This window comes from Cladosporium halotolerans (genome assembly GCF_011745625.1).
Source record: "Cladosporium halotolerans strain TM138-S3 chromosome Unknown Sca4, whole genome shotgun sequence".
NCBI classification, from domain to species: Eukaryota; Fungi; Ascomycota; class Dothideomycetes; order Cladosporiales; family Cladosporiaceae; genus Cladosporium; species Cladosporium halotolerans.
Genome location: NW_027191455.1, coordinates 1091247 through 1115567, shown reverse-complemented (window position 1 = coordinate 1115567; position 24321 = coordinate 1091247). Strand labels below are relative to the sequence as shown.

Sequence of the window (24321 nt, the reverse complement as noted above, 5' to 3'; positions counted from 1 at the left end):
TAATCTCGAAGTCGCCTCCTGCTGTGTGGTGAAGCCATGAAACCATGTAGCTGATAAAGGCAAACTCAATGGACGCATTGATCATGAGCAAGCCAAGAAGCACAGGGAGAAGGAAACGTGGGAGGGCCATGATCAAGAGCATTGGGCTGTAGAGGGAGCTTGTGTAAAGGATTCTGCAGATGCAGCCACATCTTTGGGGGATGTTTGCTCTTCATAAGGCCTTACAAAAGGTTGCTTGCAGAAGGCAGTGTTGCAGGATGCAGCCTTGATCTGCGACATCATAGCTATGTAGCTAGGTTCCTCAGCCCTGCGAATATTATCGCATCTGGCGAGTGCTTGATGACTCTGACAAATATCAGCATGTGTTGGTATACACGCAGCACCGCCCACCAAGCTTTCAGATCAATGCTTGAACCTTCGTGTATCGCCAATGTATCTATCTTAAGAGCAAGGGGCTTGCTGATGATTGCTGAATCAAAGCACTCGTGCTCTCCAATCTTACGCTTCATCAATGTGGAATAAAGAGAACGAAAAAACCAATTCCAATGATTCGAGTTGGGCTTTCATCGTAGCGTCAAAGCTTACTGCATCGCCTGAGAAGGATTCGACCATAATGCACATCCGGTAGCAGGGGCGTTGTGCTCATTGGTGTGGTGGCTACGCAGGCTGCTCCGGCTCGCCACACCGTGTCAGCTGACGGCAGCTCGCATCGACGAATAGGCTTGTCGGGAGGCATGTGATTCTTGTCATAAATAGCATCGAGCTACACTCGGAGCCCTTGGTACGACAGTTGGCCCTCACAGTATACCACAAAAGCAACTTAGGGAGTCTGTCCCTCTTTTGTAATAGGAGGCATCCGATATCCGATTAATGAAGGAAATACCTGCAACAACGGAATGTAATCGTAAAAGTCAAACTCGTGCATTATGAGTATCGCCCGAATGCTCCAACGTACCAGAATCCGAAACCATTCCCCAATGAACACCGACAAATGCCTTTCAGACACAGCAGCCTGCCGTAGCTTCCTGCCCTATGAAATTACGACATCCACAAGTGGCACATCGCTCTTCCAGCCGCCACTGAAGAAGAAGCCTGCCGGCTCCTTGAAGCGCTCGCCATCCATCTCGCCCTGCAAGTGGCAATCGCCGACGAACGAGTACAGCGAATCAGCTTGCACGCCGCTCCCGATCGACTCGTTGACATCAGCATCCTTTGCCCGCAGGATGTAAGGCTGAAAGCCGCCGACCAGGGCCACCACTACGTCTCCGTACCTAACGCCTGGCAGAAACTGACCTGGGAGAGTCCCTGACATCGCCTTTGAGAGGGCGGATGCAGCCTTCCCGTCGCGTTTGGCGAGAAAATTCTGGAAACCTGCCATCATGGAGCGACCCAAGGGATCATTCATGGTTGAGCTGAAGTCGGGCATGGGTGGTGCTGGGGATCCGTCTGGCTGATCTGGGCGGGGCGCAGGCGTCTCGACAGCCGTCATCCCTATCTTTCCATTGCGGGTCTTGAACATCCGACGACCGAGACTGTTGCGCAGAACGAGTGCCTCGTATTCCTGACTCTTACCGGTCGAAGGGCCAAGGTCACGGCAAAGTTCGTCGGCGCGGGCCCTTGCTTGTAGGTTCGGATCAGTCGAGAGTTGCTCCAGGGTACAGCTCAAATGGTCCAGGATCATTTCCTCGGCCAAAATACTCTGGAAGCTGTCACGCATCATGACATCGGGCTTCTTGATGTCGCGCATTGTTTCTCCAAAGTCAGCGTCAGTGTCTAGCACGAGCGCACGCCAGAACCTGTCCATCACTTCCGATGGAGACTCTCCAGGAACCTTTTGTCCGGATTTCCATTCATTCAGAAGCGTGCGTCGCCAATTCTCCTTGGTCAAAATCGGCGAGACAGTGGTGACGCGATCGATTGCGTGAGCCTGCACGTGCAGCAGTCCCTCATCGTCGACGTAGATGCGCTTCTTTGTCTTGACATTGTCCCACCACATCCGCAAGCCGCTCGTGGTGCTCACCGCTGGCACATCCTTTGAAAGACCCGCAGACCAGTCGGGCGCAAAGCTGGGCAGACCAGTAATCTTCTTTCCACAAGGCGGGCTTTCCTTCCACCAGATGAGAAGATCCTGACGTTCATGTATGATGTGCTTCGCAGCCTCAGTGAAGACCTGCTGAACCGACTTGGAGTAGTCTGCCGCTGGTAAGACTTCTGGCTTGCTTCCAAGAATCTTCACACGACCGGAAGGAGTGACGATCGGAAGCATTGAGAAGACCAACTCTCGTGGGTCAGCTGGTGAAGAGGCGTCGCGGACTGTTTGAAGCATGGGAAAAAGCTCAAGGGTCTCGCCAGCGTCGTACCGCTGGACCGATACATGGATCGATGAGACTTGAACGAAATGCTTCTGCACTTTTTCCGGGATCTCGACTCCATTCGCAGACAGGATCATGAGTGCGGAATTGTAAGCGATGGTGAAGTCCTCCCATGGGATTGAACCGTTTTCGCTGCAGACCAGGACCTTCTTCCCGAGGATGATGTCAGTGATCGCCTGGGCGGTCTCGAAATATGGCGAAGACAATACGCCAAAAATGTCTTTCCAGAGATCCTTGTCTTCCAATAGAAGATCGGCTGTGTTACGCGCAAGGAGTGATGTTTGCACATCCAGCATGTGTTGGGTTGTAGCCATTGAGAGCTTTTTCGGGAAATTGGCGTGCAGAGCAGCTTGGCGCCACCAATTTGCCAGTGTCTGGATTACGGAATATGCGTCTTTCGAGCGCCCATGTTGGCAACTACCCGCATAGCAGTAGACAGTGCGGGCGTTCTGCAGAACCTCCTTCATGACCGAAGCTTGCTTGCTGCGCTCTTCTGCAGTGTCTCCAGTCAAGAGATCTGCCCAGAGTACAGTGTGGTCGGTCTTGTGGCGAAATGCTTTGAGAGATTCAAGGAGCGGCTGCGGAATCGCCATTGGCTTTCCGTCGACAGAGACCTCGGTCTTTTCATATTCGCGCGAGCGGTCGTAGGATATGCAGTCGTAGGTCGTTGTACTCGGGTTGGAGGTCATGAGAGAAATCGCCAGCTCATCATCCTGTCGACCAGGCGCCAACCGTGCGAGAGTCGCAATGGTTGACGAGGCCGGCTGTGCGGTAAACAGTCTTGCGAACGGGTTCTCAGCCATAAGGAGTAGTGTTGTCGGTATTCGTCGGACTGGTTGGTGAGCAGATCGTACCAGTGAGGCAAGAACGAACATGAAGTAAAATACTACCTTGCGCGGTGAATGCAAGAATGAGCGGAACGAACATGAAGACGCGGCAACAGGTTGTCTTTCACTAAATGATGCATGTGCTCACAGCGGCTGCTAATACACCAGAACACGGAACAGGCTATTGCCGGCGCATTCGAGAACAAGAATCGCGCATCTAGATACAGAATCGCCATGGCTGGACGGCGGGAAGGATTCTGATGAGGCGAAGGAGCGTGGCAAACGGGCTATTCATAGCCTGCCCCTGGCGCTACTTCAATGTACCGAGGTCTGGGCAGGGCGTCAACTTTGACTTTGAAGCTTGTCTGAGACAAGTCGCACGGCCTCACGACTGTAACGGGATAAGCTTAAAGCGAATAGTATGCAGTGACGACACATCTAAAGATAATGGAGAAACAGATTTGTATACGAAGCGCTTTCATAAAAGAGTCATCAACCTTCATCATTTGTAAAGCGAAAAAGCCGGGTATGTATACCTGTGTGCCCCTTCCCTTTCACGGTCGTCCCATGCGCATGCAGTAAAAGCAACTATATGATGAACAGCCACGGTACGAAAAGAAAAGAGAAACGAAAATGACGCAAAGGAGACGGAAACAGGAACTCCATCCCAACCCGCTCAATGATCAATCTAGTCATCGCGGTAAAACTTCTTAAAAACCAAATGCAGGAGCAAGTTCACGGCCAGCTTCGCGCCGGCCTCTTGACCGCCAGCACCGTCTTCAAAGACGCCGATGGTGTTGCGGTTGTCGTACTGAGCCTGCAGCAAATCGTCAAGGAGGAGGTTCGCGCTGGCGCCCGGCAGCATCATGCTGCCCGAGCTGGCTTCGACGTGGAAGACGCCGACCTCGTCTGAGGAGATGACGATGTTCAGCTGACTCCACTGATCTGTGGGGTAAGCCGACCAATGCAAGAGGACACCCTTGTCTGCGAGCTGGCGCGCAGAGTACTTGTAAGAGCCAAACTTGGGTTGACGGCCGGCTTTCTCTAACTCACGCTCGTGGTTCCATTGCTTGGTGAATGGCAGGCGGAACGCCTTGTGGCCGGTCTTCTTGTTGGCCAAAGTCTTCAGACATTGCTCAATGTAGTCGTTGTAGCTCGTCAGTTGCTCTTCGAGGTATGTAGCCTTCTTGTCCAGGCCGGCCAAAGTCTGGCGGGTTGCGTCAGACTCGCGTTGACGCTCGAGGCGGCGGCGGTGCTTGGAGCGAATATCGGCAGCGAGGGCATTGAGGACTTCTTGGTAGTTGTGTTGTCTGCTGACACGGTACTGCGGAGGGGTCGACGGGTTCTCAAGAGTGAGAATGTTCTCCAGTGCCTGCGACTTCAGCTCGGCATAAGTCATGTGCTCGAGGTCCAGAAGGTTGTTATTGCGCATCTCATCCGAGACCGCTGACGCCGTCTCTGAGTACACCGAGTGCGTTCGGCCACCGCGCATACTGGCTCTGGGATCGAAGGCTCCCTGCTGGAACGCCTTTCTCGGGCTACGAGAAGGCGAACGGGACTCCTTGCTGGCCAGTTCTTCGTCGACAAGCGAGAACCATTTTTCATCATCTTCCTCGGTGATCGGACGCAGCAAAATCTCCATGAGATTGGAGCCAGACTGAACGCGAATGATGAAGAGCACGAGACGCTTGGTCGCAGTGAAGAGCGCCCTAGCCTCAGCATTGGGGTCTTCCTGCACCTTGTATCTGGACTTGAGCGTAAGAGTGATCTCGCCTCCACCTCCAGTGTTACCGAGATCGGCCTCGTTACCCTTGGGGCTGCCAAGGTCGGAGAGCACTTCCTTGATAGGGTCTTCGCGGCTAGGCGCAATGACGGTGAGGTTGTCGGCCATCAAGCTGTGAAGCTGGAAGATGTCGGAAAGCTTGATGTAGACGGTGGGCTTGGTACGCGAGTACAAGTCAGACAGGTGGTCAGCGTCAAAGTGCTCCTGAGGGCTCTCAATGTCGAAGAGGCTTTGCAGTGCTTCCTGCCATCTGACAAGGCCTTCGCCGACCCAGCTGTTCAGAGGTTGCAGGTACATGTTCTCCTGAGAGAAGAGGCGACCAAAAGAACAGACCTGGCTGAGCACAAGCGTGACCTGGCCCAAGTTGCGCTTGTGCACAGGAGAAAGGCCTCTGTCGATGACTCCCCACATCTCGGGTTCACGGAATGCCGGCAGCAAGTACGTCTTCCACAACCAATTGCCAACAAGCGTTGCCAGGTATGCAGGCTCTTCGTGCGGGTACTGTTCTTGCATAGCATTGTATTGTGCCGATGCGACATATCGGACACCATAAGGCATGCGGTGAAGGGTCTCCTCCAAGCTTAGGAAGAAGCCATCGCACAGGTCGCGCAGATCCTGCAGGTGCTCAACGTACCTTGCGCGCACCTCCGGATCACGAATGATGGTCTCTCGGGGGAGATCGCGGGGTCGCCTGGAAGCGTGGCCGGTACTGAGCTCTTCATTGTTAATGATTGCTTGGTGGATCTGGAGAGGGTCCGATTCCAGGTCCAGGTGTTCTTGACCGCAGATGCCATCCCTGACAAGCCCACCAAGGAGGGACTTGAGGTAGCTTCTGTGGATCGGAGAGCGGACGTGAGTGAGGAAGAGTCGCTGGTGCATGGGTCCATTTTGAGAGCGCAAAAAGTCCTCGATATGGTTTGTACTGCGAATGAACACCTCCACGGAGGCGACGAGAAGACCCAAAAAGTAGTATTCCTCTCTGCTCTTGTGAGCGTAGCAGAATAGGGTGAGAATCAAGCGTTCGAGGTTCTTGCTCTCTTTGTCCGCCAAACCGCGGCTTGACAGCTGGTAGAACAGGCGAGCGAGGTACTCTGGCTGAGTCTGCATGATGAAGAACAGCTCCTCGTAGCCGGAGAGCTTTTTCCTGGAGTTCTTGTTGAGGGCCTTGAGGTCGACGCCGCCTCCGTTGTTGCGAATGGAGCCGCCGTTCCTGAGAAGTTGACTCGCACTGCCACCGTAGTGCTTCTGGTGCTTCACTACCTCGTCCAAGCTGATCTTGTTCTTGACGAGAAGACCGACCTTTACATCGAGACCTTCCACGTAGCCTTCAACTTGCTCAACCTCACGCACGCGCTCAACGACCAGACGGCGGAGTCTCTCGGCTTCGAGTTCGCCTTCAAACTCGAAATGCGAATCCGTGAGCAGGTGCAAATGCTTCCGAACAACCGGAAGGGGAGGGTTGGCACCCTTCATGAGCGACTCGTAGGATTTTCCTTGTTGGCGAGCGCGCACGAATGATTGAAGCTTGACGACCTTTTGCATGTTCTCACGGTAATGCTCACGCTTCTCCTCGAAACGTTGGCGAACCATGAAAGCACGAGTGGCCGATTGGAGCTCGATGATCGCCTCCTCGTTATCCTCCAATTCAGCAAGGTCGGCGCCTACTTTAGCTCTAACCAAGACGGCACGAGCAACGCCTTGCAGTTGGTTGATAGAATCCTCTTCCTTTTCGAACTCGACGAGCTGATCAAAGATACGCTGACGCTCGAGGAATGCGCGAGAAAGAGACTGCAGGTTGATGACGCCCTGCTCTTGATCTTCGAGCTCGGCCAGTTGGGTGCCGATCCTGTTACGCTCCAGCATTGCCCTGGCGAGACCTTGAAGCTCAATCGCTTGCTTCGTGGTGTTTTGCAGCTGGTCAAGAACATCTGCAGTACGTGCCCTGCAGATGGATGCACGCGCGAGAGCCTGCAATGTTGAGATCTGGTCCTCCACCGTCTTCAACCCCGTCTTGTGAGACTGAACATGTTTCTTCGCCAACTGCGCGCGCAGAAGCGACTGCACTTTCACAATCGGCCCCTCGCGACCTTGCAGGGCCCCCATCACCCTTGCTTGCCGGAGTCTCGTCACCAGTCCACGGCACGCAGCCTGCACTTCGACAACGGCCGGCTCATGAATTTTTCGCTCGCCGTATTGGTGACGCTGCTCTTTCCGCTGGATCAGACCGCGGACAGCTGCTTGGAGACGCACGACGTCCACGGCTGCTTGTTTGGCCTCAACGCGTTGACCTTTGGCCTGACGCCTGATTCGTGATCCTCGAGCGGCGGCTTGAAGTTCTGCGATGGCCCCTTCAACGTCCCAGAGCTGGTTCATGACAGCCGTCAACTTCATGCGCTCAATCGCGCCGCGAGCGGCAGCTTGTAGGTCGGCAACGGCGGACTCCGTGGCCTCATTGCGAGTCTCCTCCCAGGTATCGCTAGCCTTCCAGCGACCGAGAGTTCCGCGGATCGCAGCCTGTAGCTCCTTGACGCCATAGCGTTGTGCGCGCAGCTGAGTCTTGATCTTCTTGGTCTCGGCCCTTTGTTGCTTGCCACGCCAGAGCGACTGAATCTTGACAATGCGCTGCTTTCCTTCTCTCGACTTCCAGCCTTGCTCCCTCTGCTTGAGACCCTTCCGGATGAGCATGGCCTTGGCGGCAGCCTGCAATTTCTTCGTCGAGGAATCCATGGAGTGGCGGAAGTTGAAGATCTCACGCGCAAAGCCTCCTCGCATCCGAGCTTGCAGCATGGCAATGTCGATTTCGGCATCCCAGAGGTCCTGCATCACATCTCCAAGGCGCATGCGCACGAGGGCACCCCTCATCTGGCTTTGCATATCCTCCACAACAGCTTCCTGCTCGCGAAGAAGCTCTTCTGGCGTAGGCTCCGGCGGTGGCGGGGGCTCGGGAATGTCAAGCTCTTTGCGCATGCCACCAAAGTCCGGCATCTTAACACCACTTCGGTCGATGCCTTTTTGTGTCTCTTCCAGCTCTTCGCCTGTGAATTCCAGTTGTCCGACGAGATGCGATATCGTGAATGAAGTAATTCCGCGCCTGTACAGTAGCCATGAGAGTGCGTGTATACAGTAAATCACTTTTGGTACGTTTTTCTTCTCGTACAAGTCGACCAGCTCGAATCGGAAAAGTTCGGGCAGCTCCACTGCTGACACGAATCGGAAGAACATGGCAATGTTGTCGCTGTGGCGGTATTGAAGACGGGGGGAGCGGAAGATGCGCAAGCTTCCGAGCAGAGCCTGCAGGTCTTGTTCCATGTTTGGTACTAATCGGTTGACCACTTCGGCCAAAGTGACACCATCGCGAAGTGATTCCTCTAATTGGACAATCGGCGGTAGTTTGTCTGGTTCCAGAACGTCCTCGATCCAGGCTCTTGCTTCTCCGATGTGACAAAGATATTCGTAGGCTTGCAGATGCTTCCTCTGTGTGTCCATCCATCGCGTACTTTGCCATTGGGAGCCGAAGCTTGATTGCGTCTTTTGATGCGAAGCGCGCGTCGAGTCCGACCTTTGCAGCCTCCTCCTTCCAGCAAGTCCAACAACCTGCTCTTCTGGGGTGTGCACGCTCAGGTCTTCAGCACCGTCGCTCGCGAATTTCGAGAGATGTCGCAACTGGGGCGTAGTACTCTTTTGTAGTGTCGCCAGGTCTTTCTCGTCCAGGTGGGGTGCAGAGGAATCGACAGAGCCGAATCTTGCATGGCCATTTGCCCTTGGGCGACCACTGGCTCGCATGGAATCACTCCGAGACAGTGTCGCCATGCTGTTCAGATTGCTCGTACCAGTTGCGTGGAGGCTAGGCACGGAGGCAGACAGCGCGAGCCCTGCATCCATACTTTGCCCTCGATTATGCGTTCGGGTTGGCGCTTTAGGCGACGGCGGCGGCGATTCTCTATTCTGGGGACTTGCAGGCCTGAGCGCCAGGTCGTTGTGTGACTTTCCCCTCCTATGAGAAGGCGAGTCTGGAAGAGTGTTCGGGGCGACTGTTGAGAGAGCACTGCGGGTCTCAGAGCGTCCCAAGCCATTCCGCCAGTCGTCGTCCTGTAGTTTCTTTGGGGACAGGTCCACGCTCATGTTTCCAGTCCGGCCAGCCTTACGCGCCGGTCTGGGTGTCGTTTGCTCCTGCTGCGCTTGCTCGTCTTTTTCCCGGGCCTCCCATTGAGCGAATGCGGAATTCTTCTTGACAGGACTCTCACTGCGCTCTCGCTTGGCGGGGGCCCGGCTAACGAAAGGGTCCGCGCTGGAATCGTAGCCACTGAGCCCACCTATGCTGTGCTGACTGTAGACACTCGAGGCATTACTACTCTGGGTGTTGTGTCGGCTGGGAATGGAGGAGCCGTCTGTACTGCTGCCGTTGGAGAGGGTCGACAGTGTGTGACGGAGCGGCGAGGACTTTGTGGGCGAGTGGTCTCTGAAGCGATTGTGTGGTGGCGAGGAAGAAGATGTGAGTTGAGGGTGCGCATACTGAGACGGCATGTTGGGTGTGGTTGCCGCACTCGGCTGCAAAAATGTTTTGGATGGTCAAAAGAAGGCGCACTGCGCATTCAAGGTCGTGTTTACGGTCAGACGGATCAGCGAGGAAGCATGTTCAGCGCATCGCGAGCCGAATAGCGTATGCCTGCCGCATCAAGCGAATGAGTCCGATATAGACAGACTGGAATGGGTGTGTGAGGTTGTGAGAAGGGCCTGGCGTGGCAGTTGAGGCCGCGCGGGTGACGTGCGCGGGAGGCGCCCTGGTGGTAAAGCTGCAGCGGGTGTTGCTGGGAAAACAAACAACGGCCGGCCGCGCTGCAGGTCGCTGAGCCGGCACATTGCCCAATCAGCGCGCCCAATGCCAAACCCTGTACCCCACGCCACGGCCCGCTGCCGGCTCCTCGGCGATCGATAAGATAAGCTGATCCAGCTTCTGCGCGCAACTCAAATTTCTCTCCGCCGCGCGGCGGTTTCTCTTCTCTTTTCTTTCCTTGGGGTAAGTCTATACAATCGCCGAGTCCTTGGATTTGCGCATTGCTAATACGTTCAAGGCCGTCTGACCCAGTGTAATAACGGGCAGATTCTCTCGCATTTCCCTCCCCACCGTCGCCGGCCTCCGACCTACCACCACCGCGTCACACGACAGCGACGAAATGTCTGCCAACGGCGTCAAGGTCGAGGATGCCTCCAAGGCCCTCGAGCTGCTCAAGCAGTACGAGTCCAAGGACGGTATTTCCGTCTACGATCTCTTGGACGAGAAGAAGATGGGCGGTCAGACGTACAACGACTTCTTGCTCCTGCCCGGCCACATCGGCTTCCCTGCTGCCCAGGTCGACCTGACCTCCAAACTCACCCGCAACATCACCCTCAAGACGCCCTTTACCTCTTCTCCCATGGACACAGTCACTGAGACCGACATGGCCATCCACATGGCCCTCCTCGGTGGCATTGGTGTGATTCACCACAACTGCTCCATCGAGGAGCAGGCTGAGATGGTCCGCAAGGTCAAGCGCTTCGAGAACGGCTTCATCCTTGACCCGATCGTCATCTCTCCCACCACCACCGTCCGCGAGGCCCGCCAGCTGAAGGAGCAGTGGGGCTTTGGTGGTTTCCCCGTCACTGGTAAGCCCGTGATCTCCTTCAAGTCCTTTCGTGTTCGCTCTCGCGTGATGAACAACAAATTTATTAACTTTCGTTCAACCGCATGCCCACGGCCAACGAGCCGGGGGTGCTGTGGAGAAAAACTCACACTGATCCCTTTGCCCATCTGTCTCGCATTCGATTTACTCTCTATCTTGCGAGAATGAGAAGCTAACCGGCTCTCAGAGGACGGCAACCTTCGCTCCAAGCTCATCGGTATTGTCACCCCTCGTGACGTCCAATTCCACGACGATGACAGCTCCCCTGTCACTGAGATCATGAGCAAGGACCTTGTTACTGGCCGTGAGGGCGTCACCCTGCAGGAGGCCAACGACGTGCTCAGCAAGAGTAAAAAGGGCAAGCTCCCCATTGTGGACGCCAAGGGCAACCTCATCTCTCTCCTCTCGCGCTCCGATTTGATGAAGAACATGTCATACCCCAACGCCAGCAAGCGTCACGGTACCAAGCAGCTGCTCGCCGCCGCTGCCATTGGCACTCGCCCTCATGACAAGGAGCGTCTGACTGCCCTCGTTGAGGCTGGTCTTGACGTTGTCATCCTCGACAGCTCTCAGGGCAACAGCATCTTCCAGCTCGAGATGATCCGCTGGATCAAGAAGGAGTTCCCCAAGCTCGACGTCATTGGCGGCAACGTCGTCACCCGCGAGCAGGCTGCCAAGCTCATCGAGGCCGGTGTTGACGGTCTGCGTATCGGTATGGGCGCTGGCTCTGCCTGCATCACCCAGGAGGTCATGGCCGTCGGTCGCCCTCAGGCCACCTCTGTCTTCCGCGTCTGCGAGTTTGCCGCCCGCTTTGGTATCCCCTGTATCGCCGACGGTGGTATCCAGAACGTCGGACACATTGTCAAGGCTCTCTGCCTTGGTGCCGGCACCATCATGATGGGCGGTCTTCTCGCTGCCACCACCGAGTCTCCCGGCAGCTACACCATCGGTGAGGACGGTCTCCGCAGGAAAGTCTACCGCGGTATGGGCTCCATCGATGCCATGGAGGACAAGAAGGCCGGCGGCGCCACCGACAAGGCCGGCAACACCGCCAAGAACGCCGGTACCGCCCGCTACTTCTCCGAGGGTGACAAGCTCCTTGTCGCCCAGGGTGTCTCTGGCTCCGTCCTCGACCGCGGCAGCATCACCAAATTTCTCCCCTACCTGTCTGCTGGTGTCCAGCACAGTCTGCAGGAAGTCGGCATGAAGTCGATCGACGAGCTGCAGGAGGGTGTCAAGGCTGGCGAGGTCAGGTTTGAGTACAGGACTGCCTCCGCCCAGCTCGAGGGTGGCATCCAGGGTTTCGCTGGTAGCGTTGAGAAGAAGCTTTACTCTTAAAAGTTCTTCAAAACCAGGAAAGGAAAAATTGAAAAGGGATCAAAAGGCGATGACTTTACGGTTGTGATGTGCATGGCGTTCTTAATACTTGGTATGACGGTGGTCACCACGGGATGAATTGTTACAATGAAGAATTTTCAAGCAACAACGATTCGTTTACTCTACCCAGCCATTCTCGCCGAAGAGTGAAGTCCGAGTTCCATGACGCGCTGGGATGCCGAGGCTGTGAGCCGAGGAAAAACGTTCTGGTATCAGTTGTCATTGCTTACTTTCAGCGCGCACACCAAATGACCAAACACCTCCATTCTATATTTGTTAGCCTCTCCCGCTAGAGGTACTGTACATACCGTGCCAGTACATAAGTGACGATGTCGGTGGCAAGATACGAGATACGTGCCACAGTGCTTCAGCCTGGCTAGTCAGGTGTGTTACCTGAATTTAAATTTAGCACCACGTCCCTTGGATGGACCAACGCTACGCTGAGCTAATCCGTGCAGTGGCCTTTGTGACGCTTCACCTTTGCTTTTGCTGTCTGGCGACTTTTCGGTGATGAGATCTCAATGCGCCTTGACGATGAAGTATAAGAGGGGTTGTTTCCCAGCGGCAGCTGAGGGTACCGCCACGCCAAATACCTCACTGCGAAAACAATGCCTTTTGCATCGCGAGCCCTCGTAGCTCTAAGCTTTCTTCTTGAGATTGCTCACGCTAGGCCTTTTGAAGGCAGCCTGGAAACACGACAAAACGACAAATGGGATGCCATCATTGTTGGCGCTGGCCCGGCCGGCATTGTTGCAGCTGATCGAATGAGCGAAGCCGGCAAGCGAACACTCCTTCTTGAGCAGGGCGGAGACTCCTACTACAGCACTGGCGGACGTGAGCGACCGGACTGGCTCGCGGATACAGACTTGTCGCGTGTGGACGTACCAGGCCTATACAGCTCGATCTTCAGTGGCAACTCGGATCTCTTGTGTGGTAACAAACAGAATGGTGGATTTGGAGGCTGTACCATTGGTGGTTCTAGTGCCATCAATGCAGAGCTTTTTATCCAGCCGCCTGCATCAGACTTTGACACGTACTATCCGGCGAGCTGGAAGTCGAGAGATATGAAGAGCGCTATTGAAAAGGTCAAAGCTAAACAACCCATCACGAACACTCCATCCGCTGACGGGAAGCGTTACCTGCAATCCGGTTACGAGGCTGCTAAAAAGTGGTTGGTGAAAGGTGCTGGGTTCAAGAATATTGCAGTCAACGGCAATCCAGAGGAAAAGGATGGCGTCTTTGGAAGAACCAATTATGCGTATGAAAAGGGTCAACGGAGTGGCCCAGCAAAGACATACCTGGCATCCGCACTCGCTCGATCAAACTTCTCCTTGAAGTCTGGTGTCCAGGTCAAGCGTGTGCAGCGTACTGGCGGGAAGGCCACCGCTGTCGAGGCAGTTGTCAATGGCAAGGCTACAACCTTCAAATTGTCTAAGAACGGACGCATCATCCTCAGCGGAGGTTCATTTTTCAGCCCACAGCTGCTCATGATGTCTGGCATCGGCGATCCTACCTCGTTGGCAAGCCTGAAGACGAACAAATTGCTCGACATGGCTTCATCGCAATGGATCAATAACACAGCTGTTGGCGATCACCTATACGACAACCCAAACACCTTCATCATCCTATCCGGACCAGGAGTCCAATCCTACAATTTCAATTACGATTCTCCCATCTCAGCAGACAAGGACCTGTACCTCCACTCTCGCAGTGGCCCCTACGCTAGCGCAGGTCCTACAAGTCTTCTGTGGGACCTCGTCAAACAATCCGACGGCTCCAGCATTGCTGTCCAAGGCACCGTCAACGTCGCCGGCTCGTTCGGCTACACCGGCAAAGACACCATGACCCTCAACGTCTACGCCACCTCAGGCGCCAGGTCCAAATCTCGCATTGTCCTGGACAACAAGGGTCTGCCGGGTCCAGCGTCTGACTTTCTTTTCAGCAACCCCGCCGACGCCGACGCCGTCGCTACCGTGATTGCAAAGATTCTCAAAGCCCTCCCAGGCAGTGGCCTGACATCTCTCAACATCCCTCCGACAGCATCGAAGAGCGACATCCTAAAGTACATCACGACTCCTTCGCAGTACACCCGAGGCTACGTGAATCACTGGAGCGGAAGCTGCAAGATTGGGTCTTGCGTTGATTTGAACACCAGAGTGAAGGGAATGGAGAATCTGCACGTCGTGGATTCTTCCATCACAGAAGCGTTCACGACGAACCCGATGTTTGGCATTGTTGCTGTCGCTGAGCGGGCGAGCGAGTTGATCTTGGCTCTGGATAAGAAATGAGTCCTCGGTATGACGATGAGTCGTAATATTTCGCAGCGCTGGCGTTGATGGGAAAGACCTTTCAAGGCAACGCAAAACAGCTTCGGCCAACAGGCAGAATATCATTGGGCCGACCTAGAATTCATTCTAGTAGCCCAAAATGCATGTATCGGTATACAAAGAGGAAAGATCTAACGCAAACGCACTAAGACTGTGCTACTCTTACAAGATGATATGGCCAAAGAACTCAGCATAGGAAAGACCATCTGGTATCCGGACACCAGATCTTCGTACACCCTTTCCTTCCAAAGCTGCGGTCTGTATGGTTGCAGTCATGCTAAATTTCGGGGCGAGTGGAACATGGACAGGAGGAAGCGGTCGACGGAGGGTCAGTCTGGCATGGTCAGAGCAAGCATGGGTCCCAGGACGCACCGAGTTTCTGCTCGTATGGACTAAGCGAGCGTAGCAGTGAATACCTTCCCATAACCAATTCTAGGGTTTACGTGAAGGGTCATTATTGACAGTGTGGTAACCATTAGCACATACGACCACAGGTCAGTGAAAACTGGGCATCCCGTCCGCTCTGCCATACATAAGCACTGAACCGGGCGACTAGTACTAGAGTGGGTGACCATCTGGGAATCCCGCCTGTTGTATGTTTTTGTTTTGCGCCAGCCTGCCGTGCGCCAAACACGCCAGCATTTGACGGTCATGTCAGTTGATAGGTATGCCATGCCATAGAAGGGCACGGGTGAAGCTCCTCACACTTTTGGCTTATTATTAGCGGTAATTCGACAGGTTGCGAAGTCCGAATTTTCGTAAGAGTTGCAAAAGTCGCACCTGGAAGCTTCAAAGCCCCAGCAGCCCAACGTACAGACACGCAATGGGAGCTGCAGTCGGCTGGACTTATCCGTACAGTACACTTTTACTGCATTATTCGCATGTGCCTCAAGCTGCACTAGGGTTGGTGCTTCAACCAGCGCAGCACACGCAAATTTAGCTTGATGAGACAGCTTCGACCGCGCATGAGCTCTACATTCAAGGCTGACAAGAGACACGGCGGACATGCCACCCGATACCAGAAATAGATTCGCCAGAGCCCTTGTGGGCGGTTTACTCGCACTTTGGCGCCTAGACGACACGCACAAGATGCAACCTACGCGCCTCTGGCGAGCAACGTTAACCGATGACTGCTGTGCGTCCTTCCCGATCAAGCATCCCACCAAAATGTCATCATATTCGCAAGCCGCGATCAGACCCTTTACGGCATCCGCCCATTTCGGCGGGCCTCCTTTCTACGCCCTTTGCATGCCAGGTTGTCTATCCTCGCATTACAACGTGACAGAGTGTATTCGGACTTTGACTGAGCAATGTGTCCACATCTTACCCAAGTCAAAGAACGCAAACAGCAAGATGCACGGCAGAACCCGGTGTGAAGAAGTACAGTAAGCAGCCTTGCATGGAAGCCACCTTACTTTATGCACGCCAGGAACCGCTGCCTCTTTTAAGGACGCAGCCCCGTCGAAAGCTTGCTCGGAGAATAAGGCTGGAGTAACACACCAGAAACCAAGCTTGAATCATGTTCCTCCGAGATGCAACTTTCTAGTCTCCACGTGGTGTTTGCAATAAAACGTTAGCAGTCCGGGCTCATCTAGATCGGCAGATTCCAGAGGCTGAGGAAGCCTATCGCTCGACACTGATTCAACACTTTGTAGGAAAACATTTTTGTCAGGATAGCAATGTCGGATATCTTTGCCGTTATGCTGTTGCTCCTTGGCTTACTGGACGCTTCACATCACGTCTTTGCTCAAAGCGTTTCCGAGGCCTTGGGCTTTGACAATGCGATGATTTCAGCATCAACCTCCTTTATGAGTGCGGCTACCGCACTGGCGACTAGCATCGCCATGCCCAATACTTCGAGCGGCACAACATCAATGATGCCCACCGACACCACCTCACTGACGTCCGAATTCGACGTTGTGCAAAATATGTGTTGGCGCTGGTTTCATCAGTCCACTGTCAAGAATGGATCGATGTACATTGACGGCGGCCTCCAGACATTCCTCGACGGTGGTGTGGATCGTGGGGCATTAAGCGGCTCAACCATACTTGGGTACCATACCTATCTAATCAAGGTAGACTTGTCTCGGACGTTCGATTGGAAAACGCAAGCTTCGGAACTGGCGTTGGAAAAAACCATGGACCCCGATACACACAATATACCTCCAAAAGTCAGTCACGGCGTGTTGTTCGCCGGCAAGCATGGAGACAGGTGGATTTGGCTCTATGGTGGGACAACTCTCTGGTGGAATAACAGTTTCCCCGGTTTCGAAGGGCCGACGACGCAGATCTATTCTCTATGGTCCTTTGACACGGTCACTCGTCGGTGGGACCAGTATGATGTGACATCTGAATCGCCAATGCGCCCTTCGAATGGCCTAGCTGCTGAGGCACCGGACCTCGGGCTTGCTTTCTATTTCAATGGACAAATCGACTCGGGAAGCTCACAGCAGACTCAATACCTCAACAGCCAGTCGAAGCTATTCTTAGAAGGCATGGTAATCATCAACACGACTAGCCAGACAGCAGTCAATACATCCACTGACGCCGTGGTTGGTAACTTACCCAGAACACGAGGCGCGGCAGTATACATCCCACACATAGGCGGTAATGGGATATTGGTCCTGATGGGCGGCACATACAAGCCATCAACGAGCCTTGACAGTCAGGAGATGGCGTCCTTTGTCAGCATGGACAACATCACCGTGTTTGATGTTGGTGCTTATCTGCGCAACGATAGTGAGCAGCTCTGGTACTCGCAGAATGCTACCGGCGACATTCCCGAGCCCCGAGCTCACTTTTGCACTGTCATGGCGTCGGCAGCTGACGGTAGCAGCCATAACATCTACCTCAAATCGGGCCAAGGGTCAAGTAACGTTATTTTTGACGACCTCTACATCCTATCCATCCCCTCTTTTACTTGGACGAAGGTCTTCAACGGCACCAGTCCTCGCTTTGGACACACCTGCCATAAGGTCGGCGATCAGATGCTCAACGTGGGAGGCAAAGAATACGTTGATCCCGCACAGCAAATGCCGTGTGATTGGAAAACGGCTGGATTTGGCATTCTCAACATGTCGAGCCTGGAATGGGGAAGCGTATTCAGGTCAGAGGAAGAATTTGGTACGTATGTCGTTCCTAGCAAGGTACAGGAACGAATCAAGGAGTAAGTGCTCTAAATTTTTATGCAAGCAGCCGGGTTTTCACTGACTGCTCATGCAGCCCCGAAGGTACTGCTGCTCTCATCAGACCCGTGCAAGGTTGGACGGACAATGCACTCGGACGTGTATTCAGAGATCCAGAATCAGAGCCACATGCTCTTAGTAGCGGTGCCATTGCAGGGATCGTTGTCGGCGCTGTCGTCGCTTTCGCCTTGATCGTGAGTGCGACCTATTATGCGTGGAAGCGGCTGCACTCCAAAACCCAAGCGAGACCTCACTGCGTTGTCGGACAGTCGCCCGATTGGCAGGCTCCGGACCGGGGTGAACGAAAGGTCACAGGAGCAGCGACGGAATAATGACAATAATGTCAACAAGATGATCAGCATGCCGAAGTTCAATCTGACAAAATGGCAGATTGCGTTGTTCAGCCTCTTGATACCAATCGAAAAGCAAAGTTGATAGCTCATTGTATACTGCAGTGTCAGACTACATACTCACTCTTGCCCAGACGTCGCTCATTGGCATGCATCCACACCGCCCACGCGCTCAAAACCACAATTGTCAGCAGCACTGTGACGATCCAGTACAAGGCAAACCCACCAATAGGGATTTTGAGCTTCGACCAATCAAGCATTGGCATGGCAAACAACGTCTGGCTAAATCAGCTTTCAAGCGAGTGAACAGGAAAACTTTTGGAGTTTCTACCGCAAGGAAAGTTCCCGGCAGGAACACCGTAGTCAACAATGCAAGTGCTTTCATTGCTGCGCCGTCTCTCGTTCCCGCTGCGGCAATCAGACGGCTGGATATGGCCTCACGGGTGGTCATGTGATTGTAGACCTGCAATGTAGGTTCTGTCAGAACTCTATGAAACCGGATGCAGATCTTCTGGAATACGTACGAACTGCTGTTGTGTCTGCACACGACCGTGGTTGTTCTGTATTTGCAGCAAGAGATGCACAATGTCGCTATGCATGTTTGAATTGTGTGCCTTCAAGATTCGGCTAGCGGCGTCCATGGCACGCCGAGGGATCTGATTGGGAATTGTAGTCCGCAGTTCTTGCATGTACTGCAAACATGCGCCAAGAAGACATTCCAGGCTCCGCAGTCGCCGTTCTGACCTTCCGAGAGCGCTGCGAACTGCATTCAATGTCTTTGCCGTCCTTTCAGCCTCCCTCGAAGTTGAGATCTCGGAAGCTGACCTTAGCAATTCGTCATTACGGCTTTCCAGCTGGTTCAGTTCGTCATCAATGGACACTAGGCCGCATGCCTCAGAAGAGATTACGAGGTCAGCGAGCGCTGTTGGTAAAACCATAGGATCGACTGCCGCCTTGCGAGCGGAAGTAAGGAATTTTGAGAGGTCGGTGCCGTCGACGGGCCGAGAGGTGGCCAAGACAGCCGTCGTCAACGGGATCGCGAGCGTGTATTTCACTATCAAAAGCGCATTGTTCTTGTCGTCCGGGTCAGACTTGCAATTGAAGACATAGCCTGTGATTGTGGTTCATCAGCCCGAGTAAAGACGAGGAAAAGGCTGTTGGCCTACAGCTCTGCTTCGCAATACTGGCACCCTCTTCGTCAATGACAGATACAACACGTCCGAAACCTCGCCTAGCCATGCGCATAGATCAACCGGGAGATCCCAGGATCTACAAATCCGCTCGCATAGAGACTCCTCCAGGTGAACTTTGAAGCATTTGCCGTTCTTTCTGAACCTATCCTTTGATGTCTCGCATTGAAGATGTCTAGGCGGCTAATCAGTATCCGTTAGTCCACCTGACGAAAGAAACGGAGTTACATTAAACGCAGTACGCAGTTTGAGGCTGCAGTCCCACCTGGCGCTGTCGGTGTGACGGAGAGCCAAGATTCCAGCTCCGCGTTCGTCCTCGTGACTCGCCTGATAGTACCGAAGCCGGGGATCGGTTCAGCTTTGATGTCGTAGGTGTGAACAGGCTTTGATTCAAACCTCAAAGGCAACGAAGTGAACGTTGGCATGACTGCCAAGGCAAAATGCTGTTTTGAACACGAACTGAAGCGGCAGGTCGTGAGCTTGTTTTTTAAGATCGCGATGCCTTGCGCTTAATACATGCCACATCCTAGTCTGCGCATTTGCGGCTGACGATGTCGTGCAATTGCAGGTGCGAGGCTGAGGCGTCTATGGAAACCGGTTGTACCATTTCAGCCCCCAAATTTGTCGCCACCCAAAGCCACGGTGAGACGCCGGTGTGGCCCGTCATTACCTGTATTTGTACCAACATCAGAAGGCGTGCACGTGCCTGCAAGAGTAGAACGTTTGTCATAACTTCGCATCTATTTGCCATCTGGTCGATCTTGTATTAATGGGTGCTCTGGCTAAGTTGCTATCAAGAAAATTCACTTCAATGCAAGAATCTTGGCGACAGCAGCCTCGGCAGCCACCATGACGATGGCCTGCAGGTTACCAGTCGGGAGATCGGGGTGCATGCCGGCGTCAACGATGAACTGCAAGAAATTAGCGACGATCACATTATTGATTGTTTTGAAACTCCTCACCAGGTTATCAGTTCCATAGACCTTGGTGTCGAGGTCAACAACAGAAGTACCGTTCTCCAGACCACTGTCCAGACCCATCTTGGTCGTACCAGCATAGTGGCTACCGGCGGAGTAGTTCTCGATGATCGACGAAACGTTCGTCGGCTTTACGAGCGAGTAGCCGGTGCCGCGCGACTGCAGCTTGTTCAGCATCTCTGCGACAAAGGCGGTAGCGGCCTTTTTGTCTGCCTCGGTGGTGATGTACGGCTCCTCGGAGATGTAGGTAGCCTGCTGCTCGTCAAGGCTGAGGGTTCCTGAGGAGGTCGCGCCGTGCGTCAGATAGACTTTGATGGTAAAGACACCCTTGGAGTCGGCGGCGCAAGAGCCTTGGAAGTAGCGGGTCTGACCGTCGGTGGCGTTGCGTGAGGTAAAGAAGATCAACTCGTGCTTGCCCTCGGTCAGGTAGCCGGAGCGGTCGTCTTCATAGGCGGTAATTTCGGCGAGTGCGGTACCGTTAACGATCGACTTTGCGTCGAGCGGAGCGAACCTGTCGTTGGACTGGAGGGTGATGGAGAAGATGGGGTGGTCCTTGAGGCCTTCGCCGACGGGAAGGTCGATCCACTGATCGCGAGGAAGAACCTTGACGCCGCTCTTGATGGCGGTCTCGATCTCTGCAGAGCGGCCGATACCCGAGTTCCACAGAACGCGAGGGCTCTGCATGCTGCCGGCAGCGAGGACAACTCTGCCATTGGGCTTGACGGAGATGACCTCGGTCGAGTTCACGCCAAGGCCAGCTTCAACCTCGACACCGGTCACATGGGCACCGTCACGGACGAGACGGATGACCTTTGATCCAGTGCGCAGCTCAAAGTTGGCACGTTCCTTCGCAAGCGGCAAGTAAGTCCGGAGTGGACCGGCACGCATCTCGTTCTCAATGTTCCAGGAAGGATGGCTGTAGATCTCGTGCTTTGTGTTTGGCTCCTCGATCATGTCGACAGACTGGAAGCCGAATCTATTAAGGACCTTGGAGAGAGAGTTGTAGAGACCCTGGGAGTAGCGCTTGCCGTCTGCAGATGGGAGGGTTGTGCCACGGTTGCGGCTGTACAGACGCTCAGCAGCAGACTGAACGTCGTTCCACTTCCAACCAACCGGCCACTTGTCGTCAAAATCGCGCTCGGGAGGGTGGACGAAAACCATGTAGTTGACTGTCGGACCGCCACCAAGAACGCAAGCGACGGCCATTGGAGTGTCGCTACAGACGTACTTTGTCCAGAGGTCTGTGGAGCCAATGCTGGCAGACAAACCAGGAACGTCAATGTAGGTCAGCTGATCATCCCAGGGGAGTGTGGCGTTGGCTCCAGTCTCGACAGTCGGGCCTTGACCGCGCTCCAGCAGGAGGACGGATTTGTTTGCTGCGGTCAGTCGTTCGGCAGTGATGATTCCAGACGGGCCACCTCCGACGATGATGTAGTCGTATTCAGCGGCGGCGGCAAGTCCGGCAACGCTGAGCCATTTCGCCAACTTGGTAAAATGCATGGCGATGTATGTGTTGCAGGAATAAAGAGGGAGAAGGTGCAATGGTGTCAATACTTAGTAGGAATGAGTGTAGAGTTTGTTTGACCGACCAGCGGTGGGTGGAGAGCGATTGAAAGAATGGTACGCTTAACAATACCTACATTGTGCCCCAGGTCTCTTTTATATCGAAGACTGGAGTCTGGCCAAGGCTCGACGTGCCTGACAGCGACCCTGCGGCATCACTCCGTGAAGACACATCGCGGATCACAAATTCGAGCCAAGTCTTGCAGTTTTTGCTCTCGAGCCCTAACAGTGCGTTACGTGGACCACGAGGTGCAACATCCTGGTTGTCGCAAAGGCCAAATATCGAACCACCGCCGAACCTAAGCCCTGAACTGAGGCCTGAGACCAAGCAAAATCCTGCAGGTGCCGGAGCTTTGGCCTTGAAGACGCCTCATCCGGGCCACTGACGACGTTCAGAAGACTCGAAACAGAAGATCTGGAGCTTAAAGATCCTGGCATGGGCGCATGAATGGAGACCCGGTTTCAGTGTATGGAGCGCGCGGACGTCTGGAACACATGGCATCGGCGTGCTTGCAAGAATCGGCCGTAATCTAATCAATCAAAAGTGGGACGCCAAGAAGAAGGCTGTGTTTGGGTGGACAACCTAACCGGCTTTTCACCGGCAGCCGAATGTTTGACCAACGACGGGCATGTGCTCGGATCCGGAGAAGTTATGCTGGATTTCTAATATGCGCGGAATTGTCTTCATCCATGCCGAACGAGGACGGCCCTACCAGAATGGCCCCTTTGAGATTCAAACCTATGGACCGTGACAACCTGGCGCAACCGATGCCGACATTTCGCCTACTCGGAAGAGGCTAATTTGCAAACGATTGTAAGGCCTCCGAGCACGCAGCTGTGAGGTTTGGTAGAAGAAAAGTCTTTTTTTTTCAACCGGTATGGTGGTGCAACAACAATCTATGTGATTCTCGAAGCGAGAGTTTACTTGTTCTGAGACACCTCCACATCTTTGGCCGTGGCAGATGGAAACTCCCGAGAGTCCCTCCCTTCGTCCGGTATCTTCCCTTCAACGCTAATGGTCTGGGCTAACTGCTCCTGTGCACCCGGCGCGAAATCGCGATACTCTGAGCTGATGCCCAACTTGAAGCCAAGGTAGATGACCATAAGGAACGTGGCACACAGCATGCCAAAGACAGTCCACTGGCGGAAGAGTCAGTATTTGTTTCACGGTGGCTGCTTGTGAGGGATAGGGAAGAACTTACGTTGCCCATGGCATACTCGGGTCCGTCCGCACTCGGGAATAGGAAAGGCGCACTGATGCCACCGCAGTTGGAGATGGCGATTGTGACACCGGTCGCGAGAGCCGTAGCCGTGGAACCCGACACAGTTGCGGTGCGGTGAGCCAGGAAAGGCATAACTGCTGCATTGGTGCACGCGATCAAGAATACGGCAACATAGCGGCCGATCCAGTTCGTCAGCACCGCGAGAAGGAGATAGCCTGTGCCGACGAGGACCAGAGCGCCCATTGCGTGACCGATGCGCTCCTTTGAGTAATCGGAATGGATGGCGTTGCCGACGATGATAACAAGCGCGAACGCATTGGGAGGCACGGTGAGTAGCTGCGCGGTGTAACCAGAGAAGCCAAGGTTGGCCACAATGGTAGGGGAGAAATAGCTGAATGAGTTGAGCGAGTTGACCATGAAAAAGTAGGAGGTCGCATAGATCCAGAACAGCGGATCGAGAAGCGTCTGCTTTGCGATCTTGCGGTCGAATGTCTTATCCTCCTTCTGAGGCGCGAAAGGACCCATGCGGGCGACTGCGAACGCACGCTCTTCGGGCGTCAGGAATTTGGCGTCTTGCGGGTAGTTTGGCATCCAAATCCAGACCACGGCGCCAAAAAGCACGGCTGGAATGCCGGTCAGGACGAACAACCACTGCCAGCCGGCCAGATTGGCTTTGCCGTTCAGGAACGAGATGCCCGAGGCAAGGAGACCACTGAAGGCGCCGGCTACAGCGACAGAGCCCGCAAAGATCGCCATACGTGTTGCTCGCTCCGATGGCTTGTACCAATAGCAAAGGTACATGATCACACCAGGGAAGAACCCTGCTTCCGCGACGCCCAAGAAGAATCGGATGGCGAGCAGACCGGAGAAGTTGAAGACCGCTGCAGTACAGACTGTAATTATGCCCCAGCTTATCATGATGCGACCGATCCAGACCGAAGGCGAAAAATACTTCATGGCGAAGTTACTGGGTGCTTCGAAAAACACATAAGGGACAAAGAACACTGCGACGGCAAGGTTGTACCTGTTGCCGCGTAGATCGAGCTCGTTGACGATGTTGTCTTCGGGAATATCGTTGTTCAAGGTTCGGGCATTGCCGAGATTCACCTGCATTGGATGTCAGTCCCAGACCTGGATGGTGCAATGGATTCATGAGGACACACTCGGTCGAGGAAGTTGATGAGGTATGCGATACAGATGAATGGAAGAATGCGCATATCGATCTTTCGCACAATGCGCTTCTCCATGGCCTTGTCGTTGAGGTCTGGGACGTACGTCGAACCAGCCTGCATGTCTTGCTCGACGTCCACATGGTCTTGAAGTGATCCACCCATGATGGAAGGAGGGTTCAATCAGATTGCTGAGAGGGCGGTATCTCGAGCGACAGAGCAACCGAGTCGACGACGGACCGTAGGTATATATTTTGACACAAAGTTCACTATCGCTACGCACTCGAACCTGACGAGCATGACAGGCCAAACAGGAGA

General features: G+C 54.1%; 7 protein-coding genes across 7 annotated transcripts; 3 read left to right on the top strand and 4 right to left on the bottom strand.

The window, feature by feature from the left end:
- Positions 1-1030: 1030 nt before the first annotated feature.
- WHR41_01859 (uncharacterized protein) lies at positions 1031-3175 on the bottom strand (the record flags this gene model as incomplete). The annotated part of the gene is made up of 1 exon (XM_069370465.1): positions 1031-3175. The coding sequence occupies one exon, from the start codon at positions 3173-3175 to the stop codon at positions 1031-1033; it is 2145 nt and encodes a 714-aa protein (XP_069232769.1).
- A 712-nt stretch (positions 3176-3887) lies between these two features.
- On the bottom strand, positions 3888-9506 carry WHR41_01858 (uncharacterized protein; the record flags this gene model as incomplete). Its single annotated transcript, XM_069370464.1, has 1 exon — positions 3888-9506. One exon carries the CDS (start codon positions 9504-9506, stop codon positions 3888-3890), a length of 5619 nt encoding a protein of 1872 aa, XP_069232768.1.
- A 498-nt stretch (positions 9507-10004) lies between these two features.
- On the top strand, positions 10005-12144 carry WHR41_01857 (uncharacterized protein). The gene is made up of 2 exons (XM_069370463.1): positions 10005-10625; positions 10830-12144. Exons 1-2 carry the CDS (start codon positions 10157-10159, stop codon positions 11978-11980), a joined length of 1620 nt encoding a protein of 539 aa, XP_069232775.1. The 5' UTR covers positions 10005-10156; the 3' UTR covers positions 11981-12144.
- Positions 12145-12627: 483 nt separating this feature from the next.
- WHR41_01856 (uncharacterized protein) lies at positions 12628-14307 on the top strand (the record flags this gene model as incomplete). The annotated part of the gene is made up of 1 exon (XM_069370462.1): positions 12628-14307. One exon carries the CDS (start codon positions 12628-12630, stop codon positions 14305-14307), a length of 1680 nt encoding a protein of 559 aa, XP_069232774.1.
- A 2177-nt stretch (positions 14308-16484) lies between these two features.
- Positions 16485-18000, top strand: WHR41_01855 (uncharacterized protein; the record flags this gene model as incomplete). Its single annotated transcript, XM_069370461.1, has 2 exons — positions 16485-17512; positions 17569-18000. The coding sequence occupies 2 exons, from the start codon at positions 16485-16487 to the stop codon at positions 17861-17863; spliced, it is 1323 nt and encodes a 440-aa protein (XP_069232777.1). The 3' UTR covers positions 17864-18000.
- Positions 18001-19778: 1778 nt separating this feature from the next.
- On the bottom strand, positions 19779-21639 carry WHR41_01854 (uncharacterized protein). The gene is made up of 2 exons (XM_069370460.1): positions 20034-21639; positions 19779-19982 (listed from the first exon to the last, which is right to left on the bottom strand). The coding sequence occupies exons 1-2, from the start codon at positions 21546-21548 to the stop codon at positions 19875-19877; spliced, it is 1623 nt and encodes a 540-aa protein (XP_069232776.1). The 5' UTR covers positions 21549-21639; the 3' UTR covers positions 19779-19874.
- An 885-nt stretch (positions 21640-22524) lies between these two features.
- Positions 22525-24168, bottom strand: WHR41_01853 (uncharacterized protein; the record flags this gene model as incomplete). Its single annotated transcript, XM_069370459.1, has 3 exons — positions 22525-22751; positions 22814-23941; positions 23998-24168. The coding sequence occupies 3 exons, from the start codon at positions 24166-24168 to the stop codon at positions 22533-22535; spliced, it is 1518 nt and encodes a 505-aa protein (XP_069232771.1). The 3' UTR covers positions 22525-22532.
- Positions 24169-24321: the final 153 nt, after the last annotated feature.